The 23,526-nt window shown below is 46.5% G+C and overlaps 1 protein-coding gene across 4 annotated transcripts in view; it reads right to left on the bottom strand.

Annotated features, from left to right (window-relative positions):
* Positions 1-17,954, bottom strand: part of UAP1 (UDP-N-acetylglucosamine pyrophosphorylase 1) — a 40,902-nt gene extending 22,948 nt beyond the window's left edge. For all 4 annotated transcript variants that reach the window (XM_039245977.1, XM_039245976.1, XM_039245979.1 and 1 more), the window contains exons 1-2: positions 17,740-17,954; positions 9,210-9,546 (exon numbers count right to left, since the gene is read on the bottom strand). In XM_039245977.1, coding sequence (XP_039101908.1) covers positions 9,210-9,489 — 280 coding nt within the window. In that variant the 5' untranslated portion in view covers positions 9,490-9,546; positions 17,740-17,954. The remainder of the gene's footprint in view (positions 1-9,209; positions 9,547-17,739) is intronic.
* Positions 17,955-23,526: the final 5,572 nt, after the last annotated feature.

Raw genomic sequence — 23,526 nt, 5'->3', positions numbered from 1 at the left:
AACAACAGACGCTCTCGGTTTGGATTTAAAACAAAAAAACAAAACACAAACTCCTACCCTGCGTGGTTTATAAGGGATCTCATCATGCGAAGCCCAGACCACGTTAGCATCCAAGGCGGAGGGGCATGTGGGGAGAGGCCACAAGGAAGCTGGGTCTCTGGGAAGCTAAAAAAGCTGGAAAATGCCAGATGAGATCAAGCAATGGTTGATGGGTTTTGTTCTTATTGTCTGAAGCTCATATATTCCTTAAAATCCTCAGACCTTCTGTGAATGAAGCTTGTCGCTGCCCAGAATCGCACATGGGCCCAGAGAGAGTGGTGGTGGCCAGTGTTTATTATTATTATCATTAGTAGTAGTAGTAGTACTATTATATCCTTAGTGATACGGGTTTGTCGAATTCACCAACTTCGTGCTTTGTATGTATTAATGAGGCTTTCCTAAAGCTAAAGGTATATGCTAGTATATATTGAGAACATAAAGAAATATTCTAACCAAATCCATTATAAAATCCAAACTTTCCCCAGTCCTAATTCTACAATCTACCTTCAGTAGGAAATACGTAAAATTCAAGGACATGACACAGCAATCATCCAGCTATCAAAAAACCTAAAAGCACCTTGGATATCCCCATAATTTCCACTTCTGATGTGAAGCTAACCTCAGCTACCCAAGACCTAATTTTCTCTCTTGCTTCTTTGCCCCAAACCAGAACTGTCTTTTTTTTTTTTTTTTTTTATGTTTATTTTTGAGACAGACAGAGACAGGGTGTGAACAGCAGAGGGGCAGAGAGAGAGGGAGACACAGAATCCGAAGAAGATCCAGGCTCTGAGTTGTCAGCACAGAGCCCGATACAGGGCTCAAACTCACGAACCTGAGCTGAAGTCAGATGCTTAACAGACTGAGCCCCCAGGTGCCCCCAGAGGTGTCTTTTTATACCCTCTATGGCATTTCATTGTATCCTATCAGAGTCTGATAATGAAGATCTGGGGTAACATGAGACCCCCTAACTAGTAACCATAATGGAAGAGATGGGTCTCATTTCCCTCACTTCAGAGATAACAGGCTCAGAGAAGTGTAAGTGGCCAGGGTCACAACCCTAGCAAAGCTGAATGAGGCTTGGAAGCTGACCCAGGCCTACTGGCCGGCACTGTGCTGACCCCCACCCCACCCCCACCCACCCCGGTGTCTCCCTTCTCACCCAAACACTGAACAGACACGTTACAGTGCCACAATTTTTAGGGCGTAAACTTCCCTTCCTGTCTCCTTCTCACCTTTTCTTCTCTTTTCCACTGAATTCATGAGAGCTTGTGCTTTTTTTTTTTTCTTCTAACCTATCTCAACCTACCACCCCACAGGGGAGAAAACACTGCTGGGGGGAGCCCACATTCTCCAAAATTTGCCAAACACTGACATCTCTAACCGCACCCCACATCTGTGTCCCCCCTTAAGCAAGCACCACAGCCCCCAACGTAACAAAGGCTGGGAGGGAGTGAAGGGAGCAGGGAACAAGATGGGCAGTTTTGAAAGCAGTTTTACATTTGCTTATTCCCTGAGCTAGCAAAGAAACGATGGTTTCGAGCGAAGAAGTTCGACTCTGCTGTCATTGACCCGAAAAGCATTATTTTAATGAAATACAAGACCATAATCCCTTATGCCTACCTCCCTGGGTCAGATTTGCTTCAGGGGCGCCGGGGCGGGGGGGGGGGGTCTCAGTTCGTCAAGCATCTGACTCCTGATTTCAGTTCAGGTCATGATCTCACATTTCGAGGGTCTGAGCCCTGCATCAGGCTCTGCACTGGCAGCACAGAGCCTGCTTGGGATTCTCTCTCTCCCTCTCTCTCTCTTAGATGCACGTATGCGTGCTCTCTCTCTCTCTCTCTCAAAAATAAACTTTATAAAAAGAAAAAAGATTTGCTTCAGAAGGCAGAACTCCTCAAAATGTAGAGAACAAAATGCAGAACACGCAAAGCACCCTATGCTGCCCCCAGCAAGTGTGAGACAGGACCCTGTCATCCCAGGAAGTGGGATAAATAAAGTTCATCAAGAGTTTCATGTCTGTTCAAGTTCGGTTTTGCTGCAAACCAGGCTTGGCACCATTTCAGAACAGCAGACAAATAACTTTGGTCTGTCTGAAGCCTCACATACCACCGAAGGGGTCAGAATCAGAAATATGCTTAACATCTTCCAAAAAAGTCCCAGATCCATACTGTGGACACAGAGGCCTTTGTTCTCTTTGTTCCATTCCGTTTCTGCACAGAGCACACGTGTCTTAAGTTGTTTCATTGTTAATGTGGCTCCAGTCCTCCTTTCTGATGCCCTTCTTTTATCTTCAGCCCCAAGGTCAGTTATCTCCCTCGCCCACCTTGGCCGTGGATGGTAAGCAGCTGCGCCCAGGGAGGGCCCCACGCCCCAGCTCGGGTGGCCTAACACCCACCCAACACCAGCCAGCACCCTCCCCAGGTTCGAACCAGTTTTCACACTATCACGGTCTACACGTTTCCCTGGACGAGTTCCCTAAACCACTGCTCAGTCCACTTCTCCGAAGTTTCCAGTTTTGCAGCTCTCACCCAGCAGCTCACAATGGCCTCATTCTTTATTCAAATAAATGCTTCCTCAGCCCCCGTCTGCCATACTTCCTTCAACGCTTTTTCCATCCGTGGACCCGATGACCCATCCAGTCACCGAGTCCGAAGAGCAACCCTGAGCTTGTGCCCGCCAGGGGCAGGGCTGCGGGGACATCTCCTCCATCTCGCCTCCGTGTGACCGCAGCTGTCACGGAGAGAGACATCACATCTACACGTGCTTGCGATGGAAAGGTTTCTGCCTTAACATCTTGCTGCTTTTGCGTCTCGCCAAAGAGCAGACAGAGAAAGACTCGAGAACAGAAAAGCCCCCAGGGCATCCAGACCAGATGCACTTCCAGAAGGAAACGTGACTACGCGGGCTGTTAACGGATTCAGACGGTGTGTTCACAGGCCGGAGCCCCCCTCACCTCAGCTGGGTCACTGCAGTAAAGTGCAATGCTTACAAAGTGTGTAACCCATAAATCAGTACCTGTCTCACAATGACAGATGAAATACCGCTTGAAATTAAGTGGGCCAGTAAAACTCAGTAAGCTGTTCAGTCACATGCCGTAACTCTTGATTTCCATCTGTTTGTGTCACAGCCTAAACTGTACGTGCAGCACTGCACCCATGGGAAGTGTTAACTGTTAACGTACGTAACCCGTGTGACAATTAGTTAATGATAAGCTTCTATCTCCAAACTTCTTCTGCAGAAATATAGGGAGGTCAGCGTTCCTTCTACTGCAGGGCATTTAATGACTTCCCCACAGAGGGGACCTATTTGGGGCCAAATCAGAGGTTTAAAAAAAGAAAATCAAGCCTGAATGAGCAGTTTCCGGGGCTGGGGGACACCTCTCTCCTGGAGAGTCAGGGATTGTAGGCCCAAAGGCCCGAGAACGTTTCCTGATAACACTGATGAGAAACAGAGTGCGCAGCAGCCTGAAACAAGTCGCACGCTTCCTGGGTAACGTCCTGCTTGGCCTGGCTCCTCTCGCGCACTCTGACGTGGGCGCGCACCCGAAACAACGACGGCGGCTCAGGTGCGTGCGAGGCATGGCACCTGCCAGAACTTTCCATCTGAGCTGTCAGCACTCCCTGGACGATGAGTCGGGTGAACAGCTATCCGACAAGGGGAGATACGGGCAGGACAGCCAAGAAAGTTACTTGAAAAGATATTTTAAGTCTTTACCTTTTTGAAACAGTGAAACTATCGCTTTAGAGATGAACGATTTCCCGAAAATGTCAAGTACAAAAAGCAGACCAATAAGGGAAATCGCTATTTGAACTAGTTTTAGGTACTGGAGGGTTATTGTGAATTTCATTAGGTACAAAATAGCACTGTGAGTAGCAGGAGAATATCCCTATTCACAGAGGTGAACACTGAACTCAATAAGGGTAAAAATAACACCATGTTTGAGAGATCTGTCTTAAAGCACGACAGCAAAGAAAAAGAAACGGAGGGCTAGATGGAGCAAGAGCAGCAAAATTTGGATATTAAACTGGGTGATACATACGTGAGAGCTCATCATATTGTTTTTGTCTCTAAATATTTGTTTCAAAATACACTTGAAATTTTTCATGACAAATTCATGAGCGAGCCACAAAATTATATACAAAGCATAATCCCAATGTGTGTGTGTATATAAGAAAATACTATAAAATATTACTAGTGAGTATTTATCTCTGAATTATGGGAGGGCAGAGATCTGTATTTTTTCCTTTATAATTTTTAGTTATATTTTTCCAATTTCTCTAAAATAAGCACGTGAAGGGGCACCTGGGTGGCTCAGTTGGTTAAGCGTCTGGCTTCGGGTCAGGTCCGGATCTCACAGTTCGTGGGTTCCAGCCCCACGTCGGGCTCTGTGCTGACAGCCCAGAGCCTGGAGCCTGCTTTGGAATCTGTGTCTCCCTCTTTCTCTGCCCCTCCCCTGCTTGTGTGCTGTCTCTCTCTCTCTCAAAAATAAGCATTATAAAAAAATTTTTTCAAATAAGCATGTGTTACTTTTAGTTTTTTAATGGTTACTTATTTATTTTGAGAGAAAGAAAGTGCAAAAGCTGGGGAGGGACAGAGAGAGCATCCCAAAGCAGGATCCACGCTGCCAGTGCAGAGACCGACGTGGGGCTCGATCTCACAAACCGTGGGATTACAACTTGAGACAAAATCAAGAGTCAGCCGCTTAACTGACTGAGCCCCCCCCCCCAGGTCCCCCAGTATGTGTTACTTTTAGAATAAAACATATCTATGAATAATATCACTGTACTAGATTCCAGAAAATGTAGGAGGTAATGTAATGAATATATTTTTCTAAACAATCCACTTACTTTTCTACCACAGTGCTATATGGTACAGAAGCAACATTCAGATTAACTTTATAAATGTCTCACAGGCAAAAGAGGCTAATACTAGATATTAATATATTATTATAAAATTGGAAGACTGTGCTCGGTATAAGCACACATTTCTTTGATAAAGATTTTTTTTAATCAAGCAAATACATTTTCCCAATGTATCTTTACTAAAATGATATGTTCTCATAGAAGTTTCTAATTACTTCTCTCTCTAGATCTCAGCTTTGTAAAACAAAATTTTCAGTTACTTCTCTACATTCCATTTTCTACAAGTGGCCAGGATACCTTAAGAATTCAATTAAAGCAGGGATGGGGGGGTGAGGGGGGTGAGGGGGGGTGGGGCACCAAATCAGTTGAGCATCTGACTTCAGCTCAGGTCATGATCTCATGGTTCGGGAGTTTGAGCCCTGCCATTGGGCTCACTACTATCAGCTCAGAGCCTGGAGCCCACTTCAAATCCTTCGTCCCTTCCTCTCTCTGCTCCTCCCCCACTCACACGCTCTCTCTCAAAAAATGAATAAACATTAAAAAAAAGAAGAAGAATTAAATGAAAGGGGTGCTGGGCTGGCTCAGTCGGTAGAGCACGCAACCCTTTTTTTTTTTTTAATGTTTGTTTATTTTTGAGAGTGAGAGAGAGAGAAAGAGAAAGAGAGAGAGAGAGAGAGAGAGAGAGAGAGCATGAGTGGGGCAGGAGCAGAGAACGAGAGAGACCCAGAATCCAAAGCAGCCTCCAGGCTCTGTGCTGTCAGCACAGAGCCCAACATGGGGCTTGAACCTACGACTTGTAAGATCATGACCCGAGCCGAACTAGGACGCCTAACTGACTGAGCCACCCAGGCGCCCCTGGAGCATATGAGTCTTGATCTCAGGATTGTAAGTTCGAACCCCACATAAGTTATCTAAGTTTAGAGATAACTTAGAAATAAAATCTTAAAAAAAAAAAAAAGAATTAAATTAGAATAAGATCTCTCTTAACAGGAAGCACAGTCATCACTTATGTATTTACCCTTCAGAAATAATTTCCCACCCTAGGTGTGAAAATGTCCATTTTAATGTCAATAGCCACCAGACATTCTGCAAATACTGTACAAGGCTTTAATTTCCCCCATCCTGAGGAGGGGGAACCAGAGGGCACGATCTCTGATACAACCACCAGGATTTTTCTCCTACTTGAAATATAATAATTAGAGTCTCCTCAAGGCAATCAATCTCTTCCTCTTGATAACTTGCAAAAACTTAACTTCGTTATGAATTTGTACACACTTGGAAGTTTCTGGCTAAGCAAATGAAGAGCGACAGAGTCTCCTTCGTCCCTACCGTTTAAACCACAAATACTGTTTCCTTCATGGTGAGCCAAAAGGAAGTTTGTTTTGTACCCTCTTGTAGTATACTTGGTTTTAAGAGTTCTAGATTTCCGAGGAAGTGAAAAGTCATACATGTAGACTAGTTCCATGGATTCCAACAAAAAGATCATAAAGAAGACTCCAATGACAAGAGGTTGTGACTGCCGTTCAGTCTCCGTTATACAAGGTCAAAGCTTTGGCTCTCCATAGAACTTACTTCCAAGACTTCATCCACACAAAACCACAAGAACTACAGGCAGCTGGGATACCCGAGGGTACAAAGAGCCCCGTGTGACTTTTGTTCCGCTGTGGGAGCCCTTCGGAAACCCTGGGGTGGAGGGGAGGATTAATGAATCAGAAGTTGGTAAGGGCCAGGGATGACTACAGCCCTCCATTCAGAAGGGTCCACCAGGCAGCCACGGTGGCAGAGCCCTACTCTAAGGAGAGAGCTTAGCCACTGCCAAGCACCTTAGATCTAAAAGGCTACTTCCTAGGGAATCACCCAATTATTTCCAATATTTTATCATCTCCAACCCCTTTTACATAAAACTTCACGTAAAGATCACATATGTACAACATGTCGAAGTAGAACTGCTCTTAGTGGGGAGATGAAGGCGTTAGAGACCCAGCTGCTGAGTATCCATCCCCCTCCCACACGACCCAGTCTCCCCAGCAGTGGAGCCCCTTCCATACACAGTTTGAAACGCAGTGACTCCGCATGCCCCGAGAAAGACATGGAGAGGTATACGGAAGGTTGATAACGGCAATCATCTTTCTTTCTTGTGGGGGCAGGGGATGCCAAAGAATGAAAGACAGAATAGGGGCGCCTGGGTGGCTCGGTCGGCTAAGCGTCCGACTTCAGCTCAGGTCATGATCTCACGGTTCGTGGGTTCGAGCCCCACATCGGGCTCTGTGCTGACAGCTCAGAGCCTGGAGCCTGCTTTGGATCTGTGTCTCCTTCTCTCTCTGCCCCTCCTCCACTCACACTCTGTGTGTGTCTCTCTCTCAAAAATAAACATTAATAAAAATAAAAAATAAAGTGCTCCTTCCTTTGGGAAATTATATGACTTCTCAAGAGCTAGGTCAAACATGGTTTTCCTTAGAAAGCCCTCTCTGATTTTTCTAGAAATCAAGTTCAGGGGCAAAGTATGAATGAAAACATATGGCAGGGACTAGGAACAGACCCTTCCCTGGCATGTTGCCCATTGAAATCCTGGTGGACATGGGCACCTGGGTGGCTCAGTCAGTTAAGTGTCTAACTTTAGCTAAGATCATGATCTCATGGTTCATGGGTTCAAACTCTACATCAGGCTCTGTGCTGACAGCCTAGAGCCTGCTTCAGATTCTGTGTCTCTCTCTGTCTCTGCCCCTCCCCTGCTCTCTCTCTCTCTCCCAAAAACAAATAAACATTTAAAAAATTTTTTTTTAAATAGCAACAGTGTGGTACAAATACAGATTACAAGACTATATCTACAATATGTTTACACATCTATAAAAGTAAATATACATATAATCAAGTACTAGGTGGCAATGTGAGCAAATAAAAATAGATTTGATAAGATTTAGGGCAGTTTCTCTGCAGTGTTTCTGTTATACTCATATTATTTTTTGTAATAAAGTAACATTTTTTTAAGCAGAAAGAAAAGTATGAGTCCCATCTGTTCATTCCAGAGTGGAGGAAATGAGGTCCGGATCTGACAAGGAGCACGTGTGAACACTCGGGGCCCAAGCCACGCCGTTTAGTCACACTTACTCACACAGAGGTAGCGGCTTACACACCCACAGCTCCTAACCCCACACAAAATGGTTTCCTTCAGCTATTCTGCCATTCCCAAAGGCATAACCAGAACTGGTTGTGGGGACAGATGTTAGAATACACTTTAGGAGAAGAACCACCGAGATGATGCAACAAACGTGTATCAACCCACGGGAAACTAACTGCTGTTCCAAACGCTCTGTGACGTGCACAGGCAAGGTCACGGGCTGCTCTTCAGGAGTCCGTTGTGCCATGATGCAGACAGACACAAACAACCCGCATTGTGAGAAAGAACAGACGCAAAGTGAAACACGGACAAGGAACTCCCACGCGGCTCACTGAAGAAAAAGGCCAGGATCCAGGAAGCTTAAAGGAGGAGGACACGCTGTCCACACGGCAGAGCCACGCACACCACACACAGCTTGGGGAGGCGGCCTTTCAAGGGGAGCTGGCGAGACGGGCACGGGGCGGGGGCGGAGGCCAGTCCAAGCTCAGGAGAAGCCTGAGCGAAGGCAGGAAAGACAGCGTTCAGGGAGAGGGAATTCTCGGGTCCAGCCAAGACGGGGGGGGGGGGGGGGGGGGGGGGGGGGGGGGGGGGGGGGGCGGGAGGAGGGGGGGAGGTACGGGGGACCGGGCTGGAGACAGAGGCTGGCGAAGGCTGTAGATTAAGCTGACCCAAACTGAAGCATTTAACTCACGCTTCAGGATGGGGAATCCAGAAGAAGTCTGGAAATGAGCATGGAAAGAGACCAGAGGCACATGAAGACCTGAATGAGAAGACCGCGGGCGGGGAATGGAAACGAGAAGGGCACATCGGGAGAGGCTGCACAAGTCTCAGCACTGTCGCCTGTCGCTTTCTGATCCCTCACCAGGTGTAAGGCAGGAGGAGGGCCCAAATCATCATCATGCCATCCGGCTACTTTAACACTGCTGGTGTAGCTCATTACAAACTTTATTTTTCTGTTCATGTTTATCTGAGAGAGGAAGAGAGCAGGGGAGGGGCAGAGAGAGAGAGAGAGAGAGAGAGAGAATCCCAAGCAGGCTCCGTGCTGCCAGCACAGAGCTCCAGGAGGGGCTCGAACTCACAAGCTGTGAGATCCTGACCGGAGCTGAAATCAAGAGTTGGACGCTTAACCGACTGAGCCCCCCAGGCGCCCCTCATGTCAAACTTTAAGAGGAACTTCCCGTGCTCAGTACCTTCACTCTCCCAGGCCTGCAGCCGATCTTGGTCCCTGGTGGCGCTGCCCAGCACCTCTCGAGGGACCGGCTCCATGCGCGCATCCATTTTCTCCTGCTGAGACGACTGGTTAAATCCTTCGATGGCCTTCTGGAAAAAGAAGTTGAGCTCCTCAAAGTTCATGGCCTGGAGCTCCGCGTAGAGTTCTCCCTGCTGGGCTTCACCCAGCTCATTCCAGAACTGGAGCAGGTGTTCCTGTCCGGCTTCGGACAGCCTGACTTTGAGCTCGCTGACATTCATAGTGCTCGGGCGGCCAAGCCTGGCGAAGACAGAGGCGTAAGCTCCGCACCCGTAAGCCTACAAGAAAAAAAGGAATCGACAGCAGGTTGAAGTCCAACCTCAAAGCCGGAGGAGCTTTTCCTGCTACAAATAAGTACATTAAAAAACACTTGACGTTACAGAAGTTAACTTCTGCCTTCCCCTCACAAGATTTGTGACAGAGCCAGCTTGTAAAGGCATAAACAAAGAAGACATCCAGATGGCCAAGGGACACATGAAAAGATGCTCAGTATCACTCGTCATCAGGGAAACACCAATCAAAATTACAGTGAGATATCACCTCACGCCAGTCAGAGTGGCTAAAACAGCAAACCCAAGAAACACAACTGTTGGCAGGGGGGAGGGGAAACCTCATGCGCTGTTGGTGGGGATGCAAACTGGTGCGGCCGCTGTGGAAACGGTCTGGTGTTTCCCCAAAAAGTTAAAATGCAACTATGGCCCAGTAATCACACTCCGGTTATTTACCCAAAAAATACAAAAGCACTAATTCAAAGGGATACGTGCACCCTTATGTCTATTGCAGCATTCTCTACAACAGCCAGATTATGGAAGCAGCCCAAGTGTACAGATGAATGGATAAAGATGTGTGGTGTGCATGCGTCTGTGTATACATAAATATATACATAAATGTTACTTAGCCATAAAAAGAATGAAATCTCACCATGTGCAACGACATGGATGGAGGTAGAGAGTATAACGCTAAGTCCAATCAGTCAGTCGGAGAAAAACAAATATCGTATGATTTCCCTCATATGTGCAATTTAGGAAACAAAACAAGCACAGGGAAAAAAGGAGAAAGACAAACCGAGAAACAGGCTCTTTCTTCACTGTAGAGAACAAACTGATGGTTATCAGAGGGGAGGGGGCGAGGGGACGGATGAAACCGGTGATGGGGAGTAAGGAGAACACTTGTTGTGGGAGCCTGGGTGGCTCAGTCCGTTAAACATGTGACTGTGGCTCAGGTCATGATCTCGTGGTTCATGAGTTCGAGTCCTGCAACGGGGTCTCTACTGTCAGTGCAGGGTCTGCCTCAGACCCTCTGTCCCTCTCTCTCTCTCTCTCTGCCCTGTTCATCTTTCTTTCTCCCTCTCTCTCTCCCTCAAAATAAAACTCTAAAAAAAAAAAGAAAAGAAAAAGAAAAAGGAGTGCACTTGTCAGGATGAGCACTGAGTACTGTACAGAACTGCTGAATCACTGTATTTACGCCTGAAACTAATATGTTAACATGCATGTTAACTATACCGGAATTAAAATGTTTTTAGTTAAAAATAAATGAAAAACTTGTAAGACAATACCAATTAGTATAATATACCAAGTACCCCACCAAGAACTTTACCTCCGTGGTCTCATTTGATTTTCGCCGGCTCTCCGACACAGGTTCTGTTATCTCGATTACTTTACCAGGGAGGAGACGGAGGCCCAGAGAGGCAACACCACAGGGCCCACAGGCGGAGCAGGGCTGTGAGCCCAGGCAGTCCAATTCCAGGGCACACACTCTGACTGTCCCACTTAGCTGCCTCTGACCATGAGCACAACTGCAAGAACTACGACTTCTTACTACGTCAACTGTTCCCCTTTTAGCGCTCACGATGGAAACGATTCTGTTGTATTCAGGATACAACAAAATTCAAGACAGGACTATCTATAATCATGAAAAATACGTTTTCTTTCAGTAGCAACTTCTAGAGAATTTCTTTGCTAAGGAACTGACCCCTCAAGGGACAAGCAATACACACATATCAACAGATAAAACCAGGTAACATATGTAGCAAAACATTAAAGTGCACAGTACTAAAAGAATACAAGGAAGACAAAATATTTAGTCCAGTTGCCTACTATAGCTAAATGCAGGAGACGGTAGGTGCTGTCTACAAAGAGGTCACAGGAAGCATGATCAGCTGTGCCTCAAGGGCTCAGCAGATGGCAGATAAGATGAGAACACAAGCGAGGCAGGCGTGTGTGACAGAGAAGTAGGAAAGCTGAAGTTTTCTCCAGAATGATGGGAAGTGAAGGAGGGCAGGGCTAAACCATGAAAGCCTTGAAACCCTAGCAAAGGGAGACCTAACAGTGACAAGATGCCAACAGCAGATTACTCAAAGGGCAGTGTCACCAAACTTTAGAGAGAGAGAGAGCAATAGCATAAAATAGATTGTAAGGAGGGACAAGTAGACGTAGGAAAACAAGTTCAAAGACAATCACGGGGATGGAAGGCCAAAGAGCTGAATCAGATGGGTTGCAAAGGAATTAATAGTAAAAGGGAAGATTTGGGGATCGCTGTAAAGGATCATCACCCCTTCAGAAGTGCTTAGAAGTGAAAGACGGCAACAATAGGTACTGAAGAAACAACCTGCGATCTTCTACCCTTGGAACAGCGGTGGGTAACACACACGGGAGTTCAGAGCAACGTTCTGGAGTTCAGCTGAGCTACTTAATGTCCGCATGCCTCACCTGGAGCATCTATCTCATCAGGACTCTTAAACATCAGACACCATTGACAAAGTCAGATAAAGACAACCTACACATAGGGTTCCCTGAGGTGGCGATAATGCCACCTACTGCTCACATACCACCTACGGATGACAGTACGATTCGAATTGCTTTACAGATGCTCGTGCAGTTAATCCTCAACACAATGCTAAGGCATTGCTACCAGGGTTACTTTACAGAGGAAGGTCCTGCACCACAGAGATAACTTGCCTGGGGTCCTGAACTAGTCTAGTGAGTGAGCTTGGATTCAAACATTGATAACCTGATTCCTAAATTCACACTCTTAACTATTACTCTGTTATGCTACACTGCCTCTCGGGAGAAAGACTGCGTGTGTGTGTGTGTGTGTGTGTGTGTGTATAAGAGGGGAGTACCGAGAGAGCACATTATTGGTACTTTACTCAGAACACAGACAAAAATGACGTTCTGATATCTGACTCACTGTGCAGAAATGAGTTCACAAGCCAACCCCAGAGCCTGGAGAAAGAAAACGCGCAGGACAAGTTGCTGAGGAACTCCACAGGATGAGTAAAGACTTCAATTTTAAAAACAGTATTACATAAAAAGTCCCTGGTATTGGTCATCAGTACTAGGCGTGTTAACCCAAATCAGAAAATCCTCAGAAGTAATTTTAACCAGTGCCCACTCAAAAATACATTCAGGAAAGGTACTATCAACCCATAGAGACAGGCACATGGCTCCAATAACTTCTTCTTTTCATAAGGTGCCCTTTCCAAGCGAACTGAAAGACTGGCTTCCTGATTCTTCTTATAAAATCAACTTCAAGTTAGATTAGCACATAAGATTGAGTGACTTACATTCCCAACTTGTATTCTGGTTTTGTTATTTAGATTTCACTTCAGGGATATAATGCTTTAAGCGTGAAATGAATGGTTCTGCTTATGAAATGTACTTTATGAGTTACCAACGATTCCTAACGAAATTAAGGCTTCCATATGAAACAAAAATGAAACCTAATTATCAGCATGGGACACAGTTCTACCTGCTGTCGCCTAAGACCCTCATCCTTCCCTCCAAGTACTTCCTTTAGACTCCCGATGTACCGAAATCCCATTCATCCTTAAAGGCCTGCCTCACATACTCTAGCTTCAAGTAAATCTTTTTTGGGTAAGGAATCAAACAGAACTGACTTTTACTCTTGGCTCTATTGCTTGGATCAAGTTATAGATACTTTCAACTCTGTTATCTTCATCTGCAAAATGGGAATAACAAAATTTTCTTCACCGGGTTCAGAGGCATAAGTGAAATTACAACCAGTGAGACAATGAGGCTCAAAGAAATAAGTAATTTGCCTAAAGCTACTTACCTTGTAGGTAGAAAATCAGGAATTTTAACCCAGATAAACCTGACTCCGATGCCTATGGTCTTTCCATCAGACAATAATAACTCTCATACACAGAGGAAATACTAAGAATTCAACCCAAGGTCCCATTTAAGAGAGGCAGGATAGCTGGTGGAAACTGGCCTCTGGAGTCAGCCTGGCTGAGCTCAGACCCCAGCGTCATGATTTCCTAATTCAGTGACCTTGAACAAGTTACTTAACCTTTCTGTGCCTCAATTTTTCTCGTCTGTAAAATGAGGATAAAAACAGTACTTACATCTAAGCTTTAGAGGATTACTGAATTCAAATGAAAAGCATTTAAAACAGCACCTGACATGTAAATAAAACCCTCCATGAATGTCATCAGCTACTATTATCAAAGTGAAATTGTGCTCCAGACCACTGGGTTACAGTCTCCAGAACATGAGTAGTCGGGCACTGCAGGATGAAGAGAAGTTTGCCAAAAGCAGAAGCAGTAAAAGAAAATCCAGTCGGTGGGGAGAGCATGAGAAACGGTTCAGGTAAATAAAAGTATTCAAGGAACAAGGCATAGCGCTGGGAAATGGGCAGATGAGGCTGAACTTGGATCAGTGCTACTTCCGTTGAGGGACAGATGGTAAGCCTACTCCCACATGAACAGCTGGCTGCTGAAAGTCTCCTTCTCACATGCAAAGATACATCAACAATTTATGAAGGAACACTGTCTCACGGTCACGGCCATTATTAACTCACCGAATAGTGAATGAGCACTTCCTGTCTGCCGGGCACTGATGCAGGTGACAGAGACACAGCAACGCCCCAGGTGACAATGCGCAGGCCACATTCCAGAACAAGGGACAGGCATAAAACATCAGGCAGAAGAAGTGGGCTACGGGGTGAAAGCCCAACAGGGTGATGGTGGGTATTTTCAATGGGGTAGTTGGGGAGGGACTGAGACATGTGACAGTCCATATGCATGAAGAGAGAGCAAGCAAGTTAGAATCCTAGAGAGGAACATTCTAGGTACAGGAAGCTGTTGTGAGGCAGGAATGTGTGAAATGTGTACACACAACAGCAAGGTCAACGCAACTGGAGCAGAGAGAGCCCGAGTGACTCTAATTACAGCGGACGGATGGACATTGAGCAGATCGAGTAAGGCCTTTCGGTCCAAGTAGGGACTGTGGGGTTGGGGAAGCCATTAGAGAACGTGGAGATAGGATGCATCTAGTTCTGACTGAGGTTTCAGAAGGATCATGCCATTCTTATGTGGGGAAAAAAGACTAATGACAGCAAAAGTGGAAGCAAGCAGACGCAAGTGGTGTCTCAACCAGCTGGGCATCCGATTTCAGCTCAGGTCATGATCTTGCGGTTTGTGAGTTCGAGCCCACGTGGGGCTCTGTGCTGACAGTTCAGAGCCTGGACTCTGCTTTGTATTCTGTGTTTCCCTCGCTCTCTGTGCCTCCCCCATCCCCCAACTCATGCTCTCTCTCTCTCTCTCTCTCAAATAAATAAATATGAAAAAAAATTTTAAAAGAAACTACCATGATAGTCTAGATGAGATGACGTTGGCTTAGAGCAGTGGTGAAATGTGGATTCTAATCTTACAGGATTAGGTAATGGATGGAATGTGGAGACCAAGAGAAAGGTAGGAATCAAGCAAAGAGGACTCCCAGGTGGTGGTGCCATTTGCTGAAGTGGGGAAACAGGAGGACAGGGCAGGTTTAGGACCAGATGCCGAGACTGGGGGAGTCAATCCTTTGTTTCGGGTTCGAGGTGCCTATTAGACATCCAAATAGAAATGCTGATAAGACGGCAGAATGCAGTCATCTAAAGTTCCAGGGGTGATAATGGAGCTAAAGATAAAATTTCCAAGGTCATCAGCACACATGATATTAAGTTATCAAACAAATGAGATCCCTGGCAAGTGTAGGTGGATTGAAAAAAGAAGAAGAAGACTGAGCCTTGGATGCGCCTTAGGATACTGAATGGCGTTTCTATTGATTTACGAAGGTTTCAAGAGATATACCATTATTTTTTCATTAAAAAAAAAAACACATCATGTAGGGGCACTGGATGGCTCAGTCAGCTGAGCGTCTGACTTAGGCTCAGGTCATCAGGAGTTCGATCTGCCCTGACAGTGCCAGAGCCTGCTTGGGATTCTCTCTCTCTGCCCATCCCTTGCTCGCTCGCTCTCTCTCTCTCTCTCTCTCAAAATAAACTTTTAAGACTTTAAAGAAATACATCACATAAGGAAAAAAAAAAGAATTGAGAGAGATAATTTTGTATCAAACTATTTTCCAAGGAATGGGGGCCTTTCCTAAGGTCGCACCTATACTACCGTATTCAAAGGAGCCCCGGATTTAAAGGAACATATGGTAATGGGAAGGTCACCAGGGAACCATTTCACCAAAGACCTGGAAGTCTTAGTTCCTGGTCCCTCCCCACCATTTGACCCTGTGCAAATCATTCCACCTCCCTGTGTACACATTTCCTCATAAAACCTGCCTTCCGCACACACCCTCAAGTGGAGACAAATAGTGAGAACTCCGCCTACCAAAGCACATCCGCAAACATGGCATCATCACACTTTTAAGATACAAATCTTTTCTAAAAAGTCGCCAGAGACCCATCCGCCTTCAGATGCCTGGGAAAAATGGATCTATGCAAATAACACAACTATAGGTTAAATTTTCCCCCCACAGGTTAAACTTTGATCCCTGGCCTTAGACCACTGGTGGTCTGCAAAGGTTGACAAGGTCACATATGCTAAGTTACATAACTGTGTAAATGTCCCTAAGAAAACAACCACACTTGGGCTCTGAGTAAAAATAATTTATCTAGGGGTTTCCTTGAGGCAAAAAACAACCACAGAAAGAGTAGCACTGCTACCAATAATTCTGGTAAAAGAGAGGTGTGGATACGTGTGTAATGGTAAGCAGTCGTAAATACAAGAGTTAGATCAGGATTTTCATCTTGACAAGCAAAGTCTCAAAAAGTTAAGAATCTGCTGTCGAAATTAGGACAGAATCTGGTATATGCCCATGGCCTAATACATTTGCATCAAAAACCATGACAAATTTGGTAAAACTCTACCATTATCAAATATAACTTTATTAGAATTTAAATGCCAGTATTAAAGATATTCCCTCCCTTTCTGGTCTCCTTCCTGCCCCTATCTCTGCTGCTATATTACGGCCCCCCAAAATTGATAAGTAAACTTCTTAGACCTTTAGAAAAACAGTCTTGCATTTGAGCCAGAACCACTGAATCCTATAAATTCTTGGCAGCACAGCCGCCGAGGTCTTTCTTTTTTTTTTTTTTTTAAATGTTTTATTTATTTATTTCGAGGAGAGAGAGAGAGAGAGAGACAGCATGAGCAGGGGAGGGTCAGAGAGAGAGGGAGTGACAGACTCTGAAACAGGCTCCAGGCTCTGAGCTGGCAGTCCGCACAGAGCCCGACGCGGGGCTCGAACCCACAAACCGCGAGATCATGACCTGAGCGAAAGTCGGACGCTTAACCGACTAAGCCACCCGGGCGCCCCCGCCGAGGTCTTTCTTAATCCCAGCTAAGTGAGCCAACTCACCAACAGCCAGGGAACAGAAACTGCCTTCAGCTTCCTGTAAACCTTGGTCCACACCTAAGATTTTCACCTTAAAAGTCCTTAAACTAAAAACACTACCTAATGGCATCATATTATCACCATCACTGCTACCTGATGTCAGATTTCACAAACCAGGCACAAACAGACATAGAAGAGCCTCAGGCCAAACTTCACACAATCCTCAGGAAGCCGTCTGCTCAGCACATGTGTGCTCTCAGCCCTCCAATCCCGGCCCCCTGCTGGGCCAAGCCCGCGGAAACCCCGCAATCTCCATCCTCTCCCACTACCAGCATTAAAACCGGCCAAACCAGAAAGGGCAAGGGGGCTCTGTCCCCCTTTCACGTCCCCTCGCAGGTGTCTCCACTCCTCCCTGTCAACGCCCTCGGAATTCTCTCCCTCCGGTTCCCAGCGGACAGTTCCAACGACCGCTTGTCCCCACCCCGCGGTCCCCGAACTCGACGAACCTGCCCGCAAGGCCCCGGCCGGAGAACCTCAAGGCCCCCGCCCCCCATCCAGGTGAGGCCCGCTCCCCGCCGCTCGACAAACCCCCGACTGCACGCACTGCCCCATCCGGGTCCCCCTAACCCCCAGAGCCCGGGGACGCCCTCCCCAGCGGGGTCTCCGAGCACGGGGAGCGCCTGCGGGGCGCGCGGGGCCGGCCCCTCCGCCAGGGCCAGGTTCGGGCGCCGAGCACCGACGTGGCCGTGGGAGCGTGCGCGTGGCGGGCCCGGGCCCCCGGCGTCCCCTCCGGACTGGCGGGTGGCGGGGGAAGGAGACCCGACTGGGCGGGGAGCCCCTCACCTCCCTCGGCGTGATCGCAGTTCCGCCCGGCTCCGGCTCCCTCCGCGCGGCCACTCCTCGGCGTCCCGCGCCCGCTCCGAATATATACCCTCATCCGGGGGGACGGGGCGGCGGGGCGGGCCGCGAGCTGGCCCGGGGAGCACGGCCCCGGCCACCCCGCCCCTCTCTCGCAGCGACGAGTGGCTGCAGGCGCCCGGAGGAGCCGCCACCGCCCGCCGGGACACGTCAGCGCCGCCAGCGCTGGCGTTGACGCCGCGCCGAGGGGGCGGGGCCGTCCGGGGGCGGGGCCTCACGCGTCACTCATTCCCCGGCCCAATGGGGACGCCGCTGGGAGTCCGGTCCTCAGGCGGCCTCGCCCCTCGGCGCGCCGCGGGCGGGGAGAGGTGTGCGCAGCGTCAGCAGGGAGGGGCGTGGCCGGAGCCGGGGAGCTGTCGCTGCGGCCCCGCCCTCAGAGTCCTGGCGTCCCCGGCTAGTGGCGCGAGTTAGCGCCGGCGGCTCCTAGTCCACTCCTGGCCCGGCGGTTCGGCCGCACGCCGTTAGCAGAAGCGTATCGCGGAGCTGGGCGGAGAGCGGTGTCATCCAGCAGGTGGTGGATTTCCGACCGCCCGCGCGGAGGGTTGGACCCTGCAGGGCGGGCCTGGGGCGCGCTCCGACCTTGGACTGGCCTTGCTTCGTCTCGGCTTGGCCGGATGCCTGAAGGGCCCCGACTGCCTTTCTGCTTCGCGGCGTTTTAGGTCCCAAGCGCGGGAAGCCAGGCCCGCTTACTTTTTTGCACAAACAGTCACGAAAAGAGAGGAAGTGCAAGCACAGGTATTAATGAGAAGCGCTCCAGGGAGAATGAGCCCAGGCGTCCCTTTTGTGTGACGGTGGACTTAACCTCCCCAGTATTCTACACCAAGCTGTTGGTTGGCCGGGATGACCTTCAGGGCCACTACACGGCCACCGTTTGTAATGGCCTGTTGCGTACAGTCACGAGCCCTGTTGCATACCTGATGTGGACGTGCACGTGCAGTTCGAAAGCTCAGCACTTGACAGTCCTAAAAGCTGCGATTACATTTTGAGCTGCGTTGCACTTTGCCTGATTTTGCAAGAAGTCCAAATGTTGAAATGAAAAAAAAAAAAAAGATTTAACATAGCACCTTACATAAAGAATATCAGGCATTTGAGCATCTTTCTTTTACTTTATCAAGTGCCAGCGCCTTTTCAGTAACTATATCGTTTGCACAATCACCCACCGCATTAAGTAACTGAAGAGAGTAATGCTGGTAGATTCGTATTTAGGAGCTAGAATATTTTCCATTTGTCATGATCCCAGAACGTCATCCATTTATTTGAAAGATGTATAGTGTCGTGGTTAAGAGCAGGGGACCTGAAGACAAGATTCCAGCTTTTTTATTGAGCGTGATCTTTGGCAAGTTCATTAACTCATGCATCAATTTACTCGCCTATAAAATATAAACAATAGAAATGCCCTTAGGGTTGTTGTAAGGATTGAACCAGTGAATACAAGCAAAGAATGTAGACAGAGTAAATGAACACTAATAAACTGCAATGATTGTTATTTGAGTGTTTCCTCTATGTCAGTTGCTAGTTCTAGGTCCTGGATACCTTTGCATACTTCTCACCATTGCATCCTGTCGTTTGGATTCCCAGTACCATAAGGAACGTTACTCTCAAACCCTTCATAACTGAGAAGAACAAATTCACTCCCATTATTAATGTGCCCAGGTTCCACTTAAAGAGACCTAGAAGCCAATGACATAACTGAATATAGATAGCATTGTGACTTTAAATGAAAGGAAGAGAATTTACACAGTTGCTTTCTAAAAATATACTAATTGTCATGCGTCTGGGTGGCTCAGTCCTTTGACCACTGGACTTCGGCTTAGGTCATGATCTCCTGGGTTGTGAGTTCAAACCCCACATCAGGCTCTGTACTGACAGCTCAAATATAAATAAACATTTAAAATCATTAAAAATAAACATTAAAAAATTAAAAATATGCTAATTGTTATGTTACTCTTCCATTGTTACTCCCTGACAAATATAGGAGAGTTTAGAAAAATGCGAACTGGGAGATACAGATTCAAAATCACAGTTCAGGGGTGCCTGGGTGGCTCAGTTGGTTAAACATCCAACTTCAACTGGAGTCATGACCTCCTGGTCGGTGGGCCCCACATCAGGCTCTGTACTGACAGATCAGAGCCCGGAGCCTGCTTCAGATTCTGTGTCTCACTCTCTCACTGCCCCTCCCCTGTTCGCACTCTGTCTCTGTCTCTCTCTCTCTCACTCTCAAAAATAAATATTTAAAATATATATATAAATAAATCACAATTCAACCTCAGAGGCTGTGTGTCAGCTTAACAACTCTTAACCTCAATTTTCTGCTTATAAAATGAGGATAATACCTACTTCACAGGGGTGTAGTGCCAATTAAATGAGAAAGAATCTAAGAGTGGCTGGAATATGACAGGCATTTGATGAATGAATGAATAGAAAGCAAAATCATTATTAAAGAGTCCTTTAAATAGAAAAGGTAGCATTGAGGCCCAGCACAAGTGTTTTCAATGAACAATTGTAAAATCAAATTTTTACTTTTACCCTTTTTGCTCAATTTTTTTCCTAGTCACCATGCATAAGAAGGGCCTTAATCTCATCTTGCCAGATAAGTATCCAAAAACTTCTTACTCTGAAGAGCTATTTCTTTCCTTTAAGGTGTTCTTTGTATACAGCTGACCCTTGAACAAAGAGGTGGTAAGGGGCACCAACATCACAGGGAGCCAAAATCCACATTTGACATTTGACTCCCCAGAAACTTAATTAATTCAAGGTTCAACTGTACATGGTCATTAAGAGACAATGGCACCTAAATTAAAATGTCCAGAAGGGCATATAATAGAAGGTCTTCTGTTTGGGTCTTTTAGGGACAATGGGATTATAGTAGTTTTAATAATCTTTTGGATCCTTTTTGTTTGTTTGTTTTAAATTTCCCCAAATTTCTAAACTTTTTCTAAGTGTTTTTTAAACTTCTAAAGTGAAAATCATTTGATAATTAGAAGCGTATACATTTCTTTTAATTTCAGAAAAGCGGGCATGCTACTTAACAACTAAAAGATCCCACTTGTTTTTTGCACACTTGTGTGGGACATGGGCCCGTCTGTCCACGCTTTCCTGTGTAGTACGACCAAGGACCAGCCACCCAGGTTTTTCAAACAGTGGACTGGTGTCAGTGGGGCGCCTCCAAAGGGGTCCTCCCTTCATCTCTCCAAATGCGAGGGGCTGAGGTAGGTCACTGAACTTCCAGAGGACCCGGATTCCTTCCCAGAAGTACATCCAATCACCAAGAGAGTCTGGCTCAAAGAAAGATTCCGTAAAGTAGGCCTGAGCATTCATGAGATCACTGTTTCCAAGAGACTGACTAGATGGGTGGTGGAGGGATTAGGGCTTTGACTTTCCTATTGACAGCTTCCTATGACATGAGTACTCGGTCCCCCAGGAAATCATCCCGACCGACTTAGCTCACCACGCCTCCCAAGCCCTAACTTTTCTGTAGCACAGGGTGTGTTTCAAAATATGGTGAAATAACAGATACATCCTATTCGATGACACTTTTTTTTTTTTTTTTTTACTGAATGTACAGCCCTTCAAAACCAACTGCAGTCGAGGAAGTACAAAATAACAGGTGGATTGAGCCCCAGGGAAAGTAAACAAGGGAGTGTTGGTGTGCCTAAGTATGGAGACACAACTTTGGGACTCCACATCGAGTAGGTGTGTATGATGTCTGAGAGCGGACTTGACATTCCATTGCCATGGAGTAGCTAGAGATTAGCCATCTGCTGGCTAGAGATTATCCGGGGCACCTCCCTTAATTCACAGATAAGGAAACCAAATCTCCCAAAAGTGAAGTTGTTTCCCTAAGGACTGAATAGAATAAATAGGGGGCGCCTGGGTGGCTCAGTTGGTTAAGCATCCGACTTCGGCTCAGGTCATGATCTTGTGGTTTGTGAGTTCGAGCACCGTATCTGGCTCTGTGCTGACAGTTCCAGATTCTTTGTCTCCCTCTCTCTCTGTCATCCCCAGCTCGCGTTCTGCCTCTGTCTCTCTCTTTCTCTCTCTGTCTCTCAAATAAATAAACATAAAAAAAAGAAGAGAATAAATAGGTAATTAAGAAGTAGAAGCAAGATTAGAAGTCAGCCATCTCTTGCTATGTAACAATATAAACACCTCACTACCATTAGAAGCCCTGGGTCAAATATTTAATGTCTACTTTGGGGAGTCCATTTGCCGGGATCTTTCTGATACACAGTTGTACTATCCCCAGGGGAAATTCCTCAGAAACCTAACCTGGAGTGGCTTCTGACCTACACTGAAACCAGAGCCATAACATATTTTGTTCCTAATCTGCCCCACACACACACACCGCCTTCACCTATGGCTTGATGACGTTTAACACCACGGTTTGTCAGATGTAAATGATTTTTCATAATGTGGCTTCTCGGCCCTACTGGTGAGTGCAGCATGTTTGGATTTACTGTGCATTTTGTCTCTCGGGCTTCTGAACTCACCATGCAGGACACACACAAGGTCCATCACAAGCTATTAGTGCTGGAGATACATCCTATCACCTATTCCTTCTTTAGGAATCTACATTGGATGAAATTTGCTTTATATTTCCCAGGTAAATAAGGAAAAGATAAAAGTGGGACGTCGCCTCCAAGAAATCTCAGGCACAGCAACAGTCTCTCCACATTTTTTTGGTCCCAGGCTCCACAACTCCATTTGGCCTGCGTGACTTTATGTTAATAGAAGACCCTACAGCTCAATGAAAGTCTCTGACAGCGCCAAATGGCTTGGCCTAGAAATGGAGTTACAAAAATATAGACTCAAAACTTACATAAGGCAGGAGGCGCCTGGGTGCCTCAGTCAGTTGAGCGTCCAACTTCGGCTCAGGTCAAGATCTCATAGTCTGTGAATTCAAGCCCCACGTCAGGCTCTGTGCTGACAGCTCAGAACATGAAACCTGCTTCAAGTTCTATCTCTCTCTCTGCCCCTCCCCCACTCGTGCTCACTCTCTCTCTCTCTCAAAAATAAATAAACATTTAAAAACAGTTTTAAAAAACTTACTTGGGTTCTCTGAGCTGCTGGGTAATTATCTCCTGTGTCATTGACTCATTGACTTTGTTTTTGACTCAACATAATAGAGAAGAGTATGGATTTGGAAGACAGAGAGCACGAGTTTGAGTCCTGGCTCTGCAGTTACTTAGCTGAAAGGCCTTAGAGCAGTTCATTGATGTTGCTGTCTGGTCTCTTCCCATCTGTATAATGGGCGTAATAGTTGGACCTACCTACTAGGGTTGCTGTGGGGATTAATATTTTTTTAGAGTGCTTAGAATAGTTTCTCAGAATAAAAACTCTTAAGTTTAAAAAAAAATACTATTTCCTGGGGTGCCTGGGTAGCTCGGTCAGTTAAGCATCTGACTCTTGATTTCATCTTGGGTCATGATCTCACAGTCATGAGATAGAGCCCCACATCAGGTTTCATGATGGGCTTGGAACCTGCTTGGTATTCTCTCTCCCTGTATCTCTCTGCCATTCTGCCCCTCCCAGCTCACACTTCTCTCAAAATAAATAAATACATAAATACTATTTCCTAAGTTTGGCTTATTGAGTATCAGGTATTGGGAATTGAATGGTGTGGCAGACAGACTCTAAGGTGACACCCATGATTCCTGCCTCCTAGATTGTACAATCCCTTCCCCTTGAGCATGGGAAGGACCTGTGACCTGC

The sequence above is a fragment of the Hyaena hyaena genome, unplaced genomic scaffold (genome assembly GCF_003009895.1).
Source record: "Hyaena hyaena isolate Hyena2069 unplaced genomic scaffold, ASM300989v1 scaffold_275, whole genome shotgun sequence".
In the NCBI taxonomy this organism is placed as follows: domain Eukaryota; kingdom Metazoa; phylum Chordata; class Mammalia; order Carnivora; family Hyaenidae; genus Hyaena; species Hyaena hyaena.
This window is presented reverse-complemented; position numbering and strand designations above follow the sequence as displayed.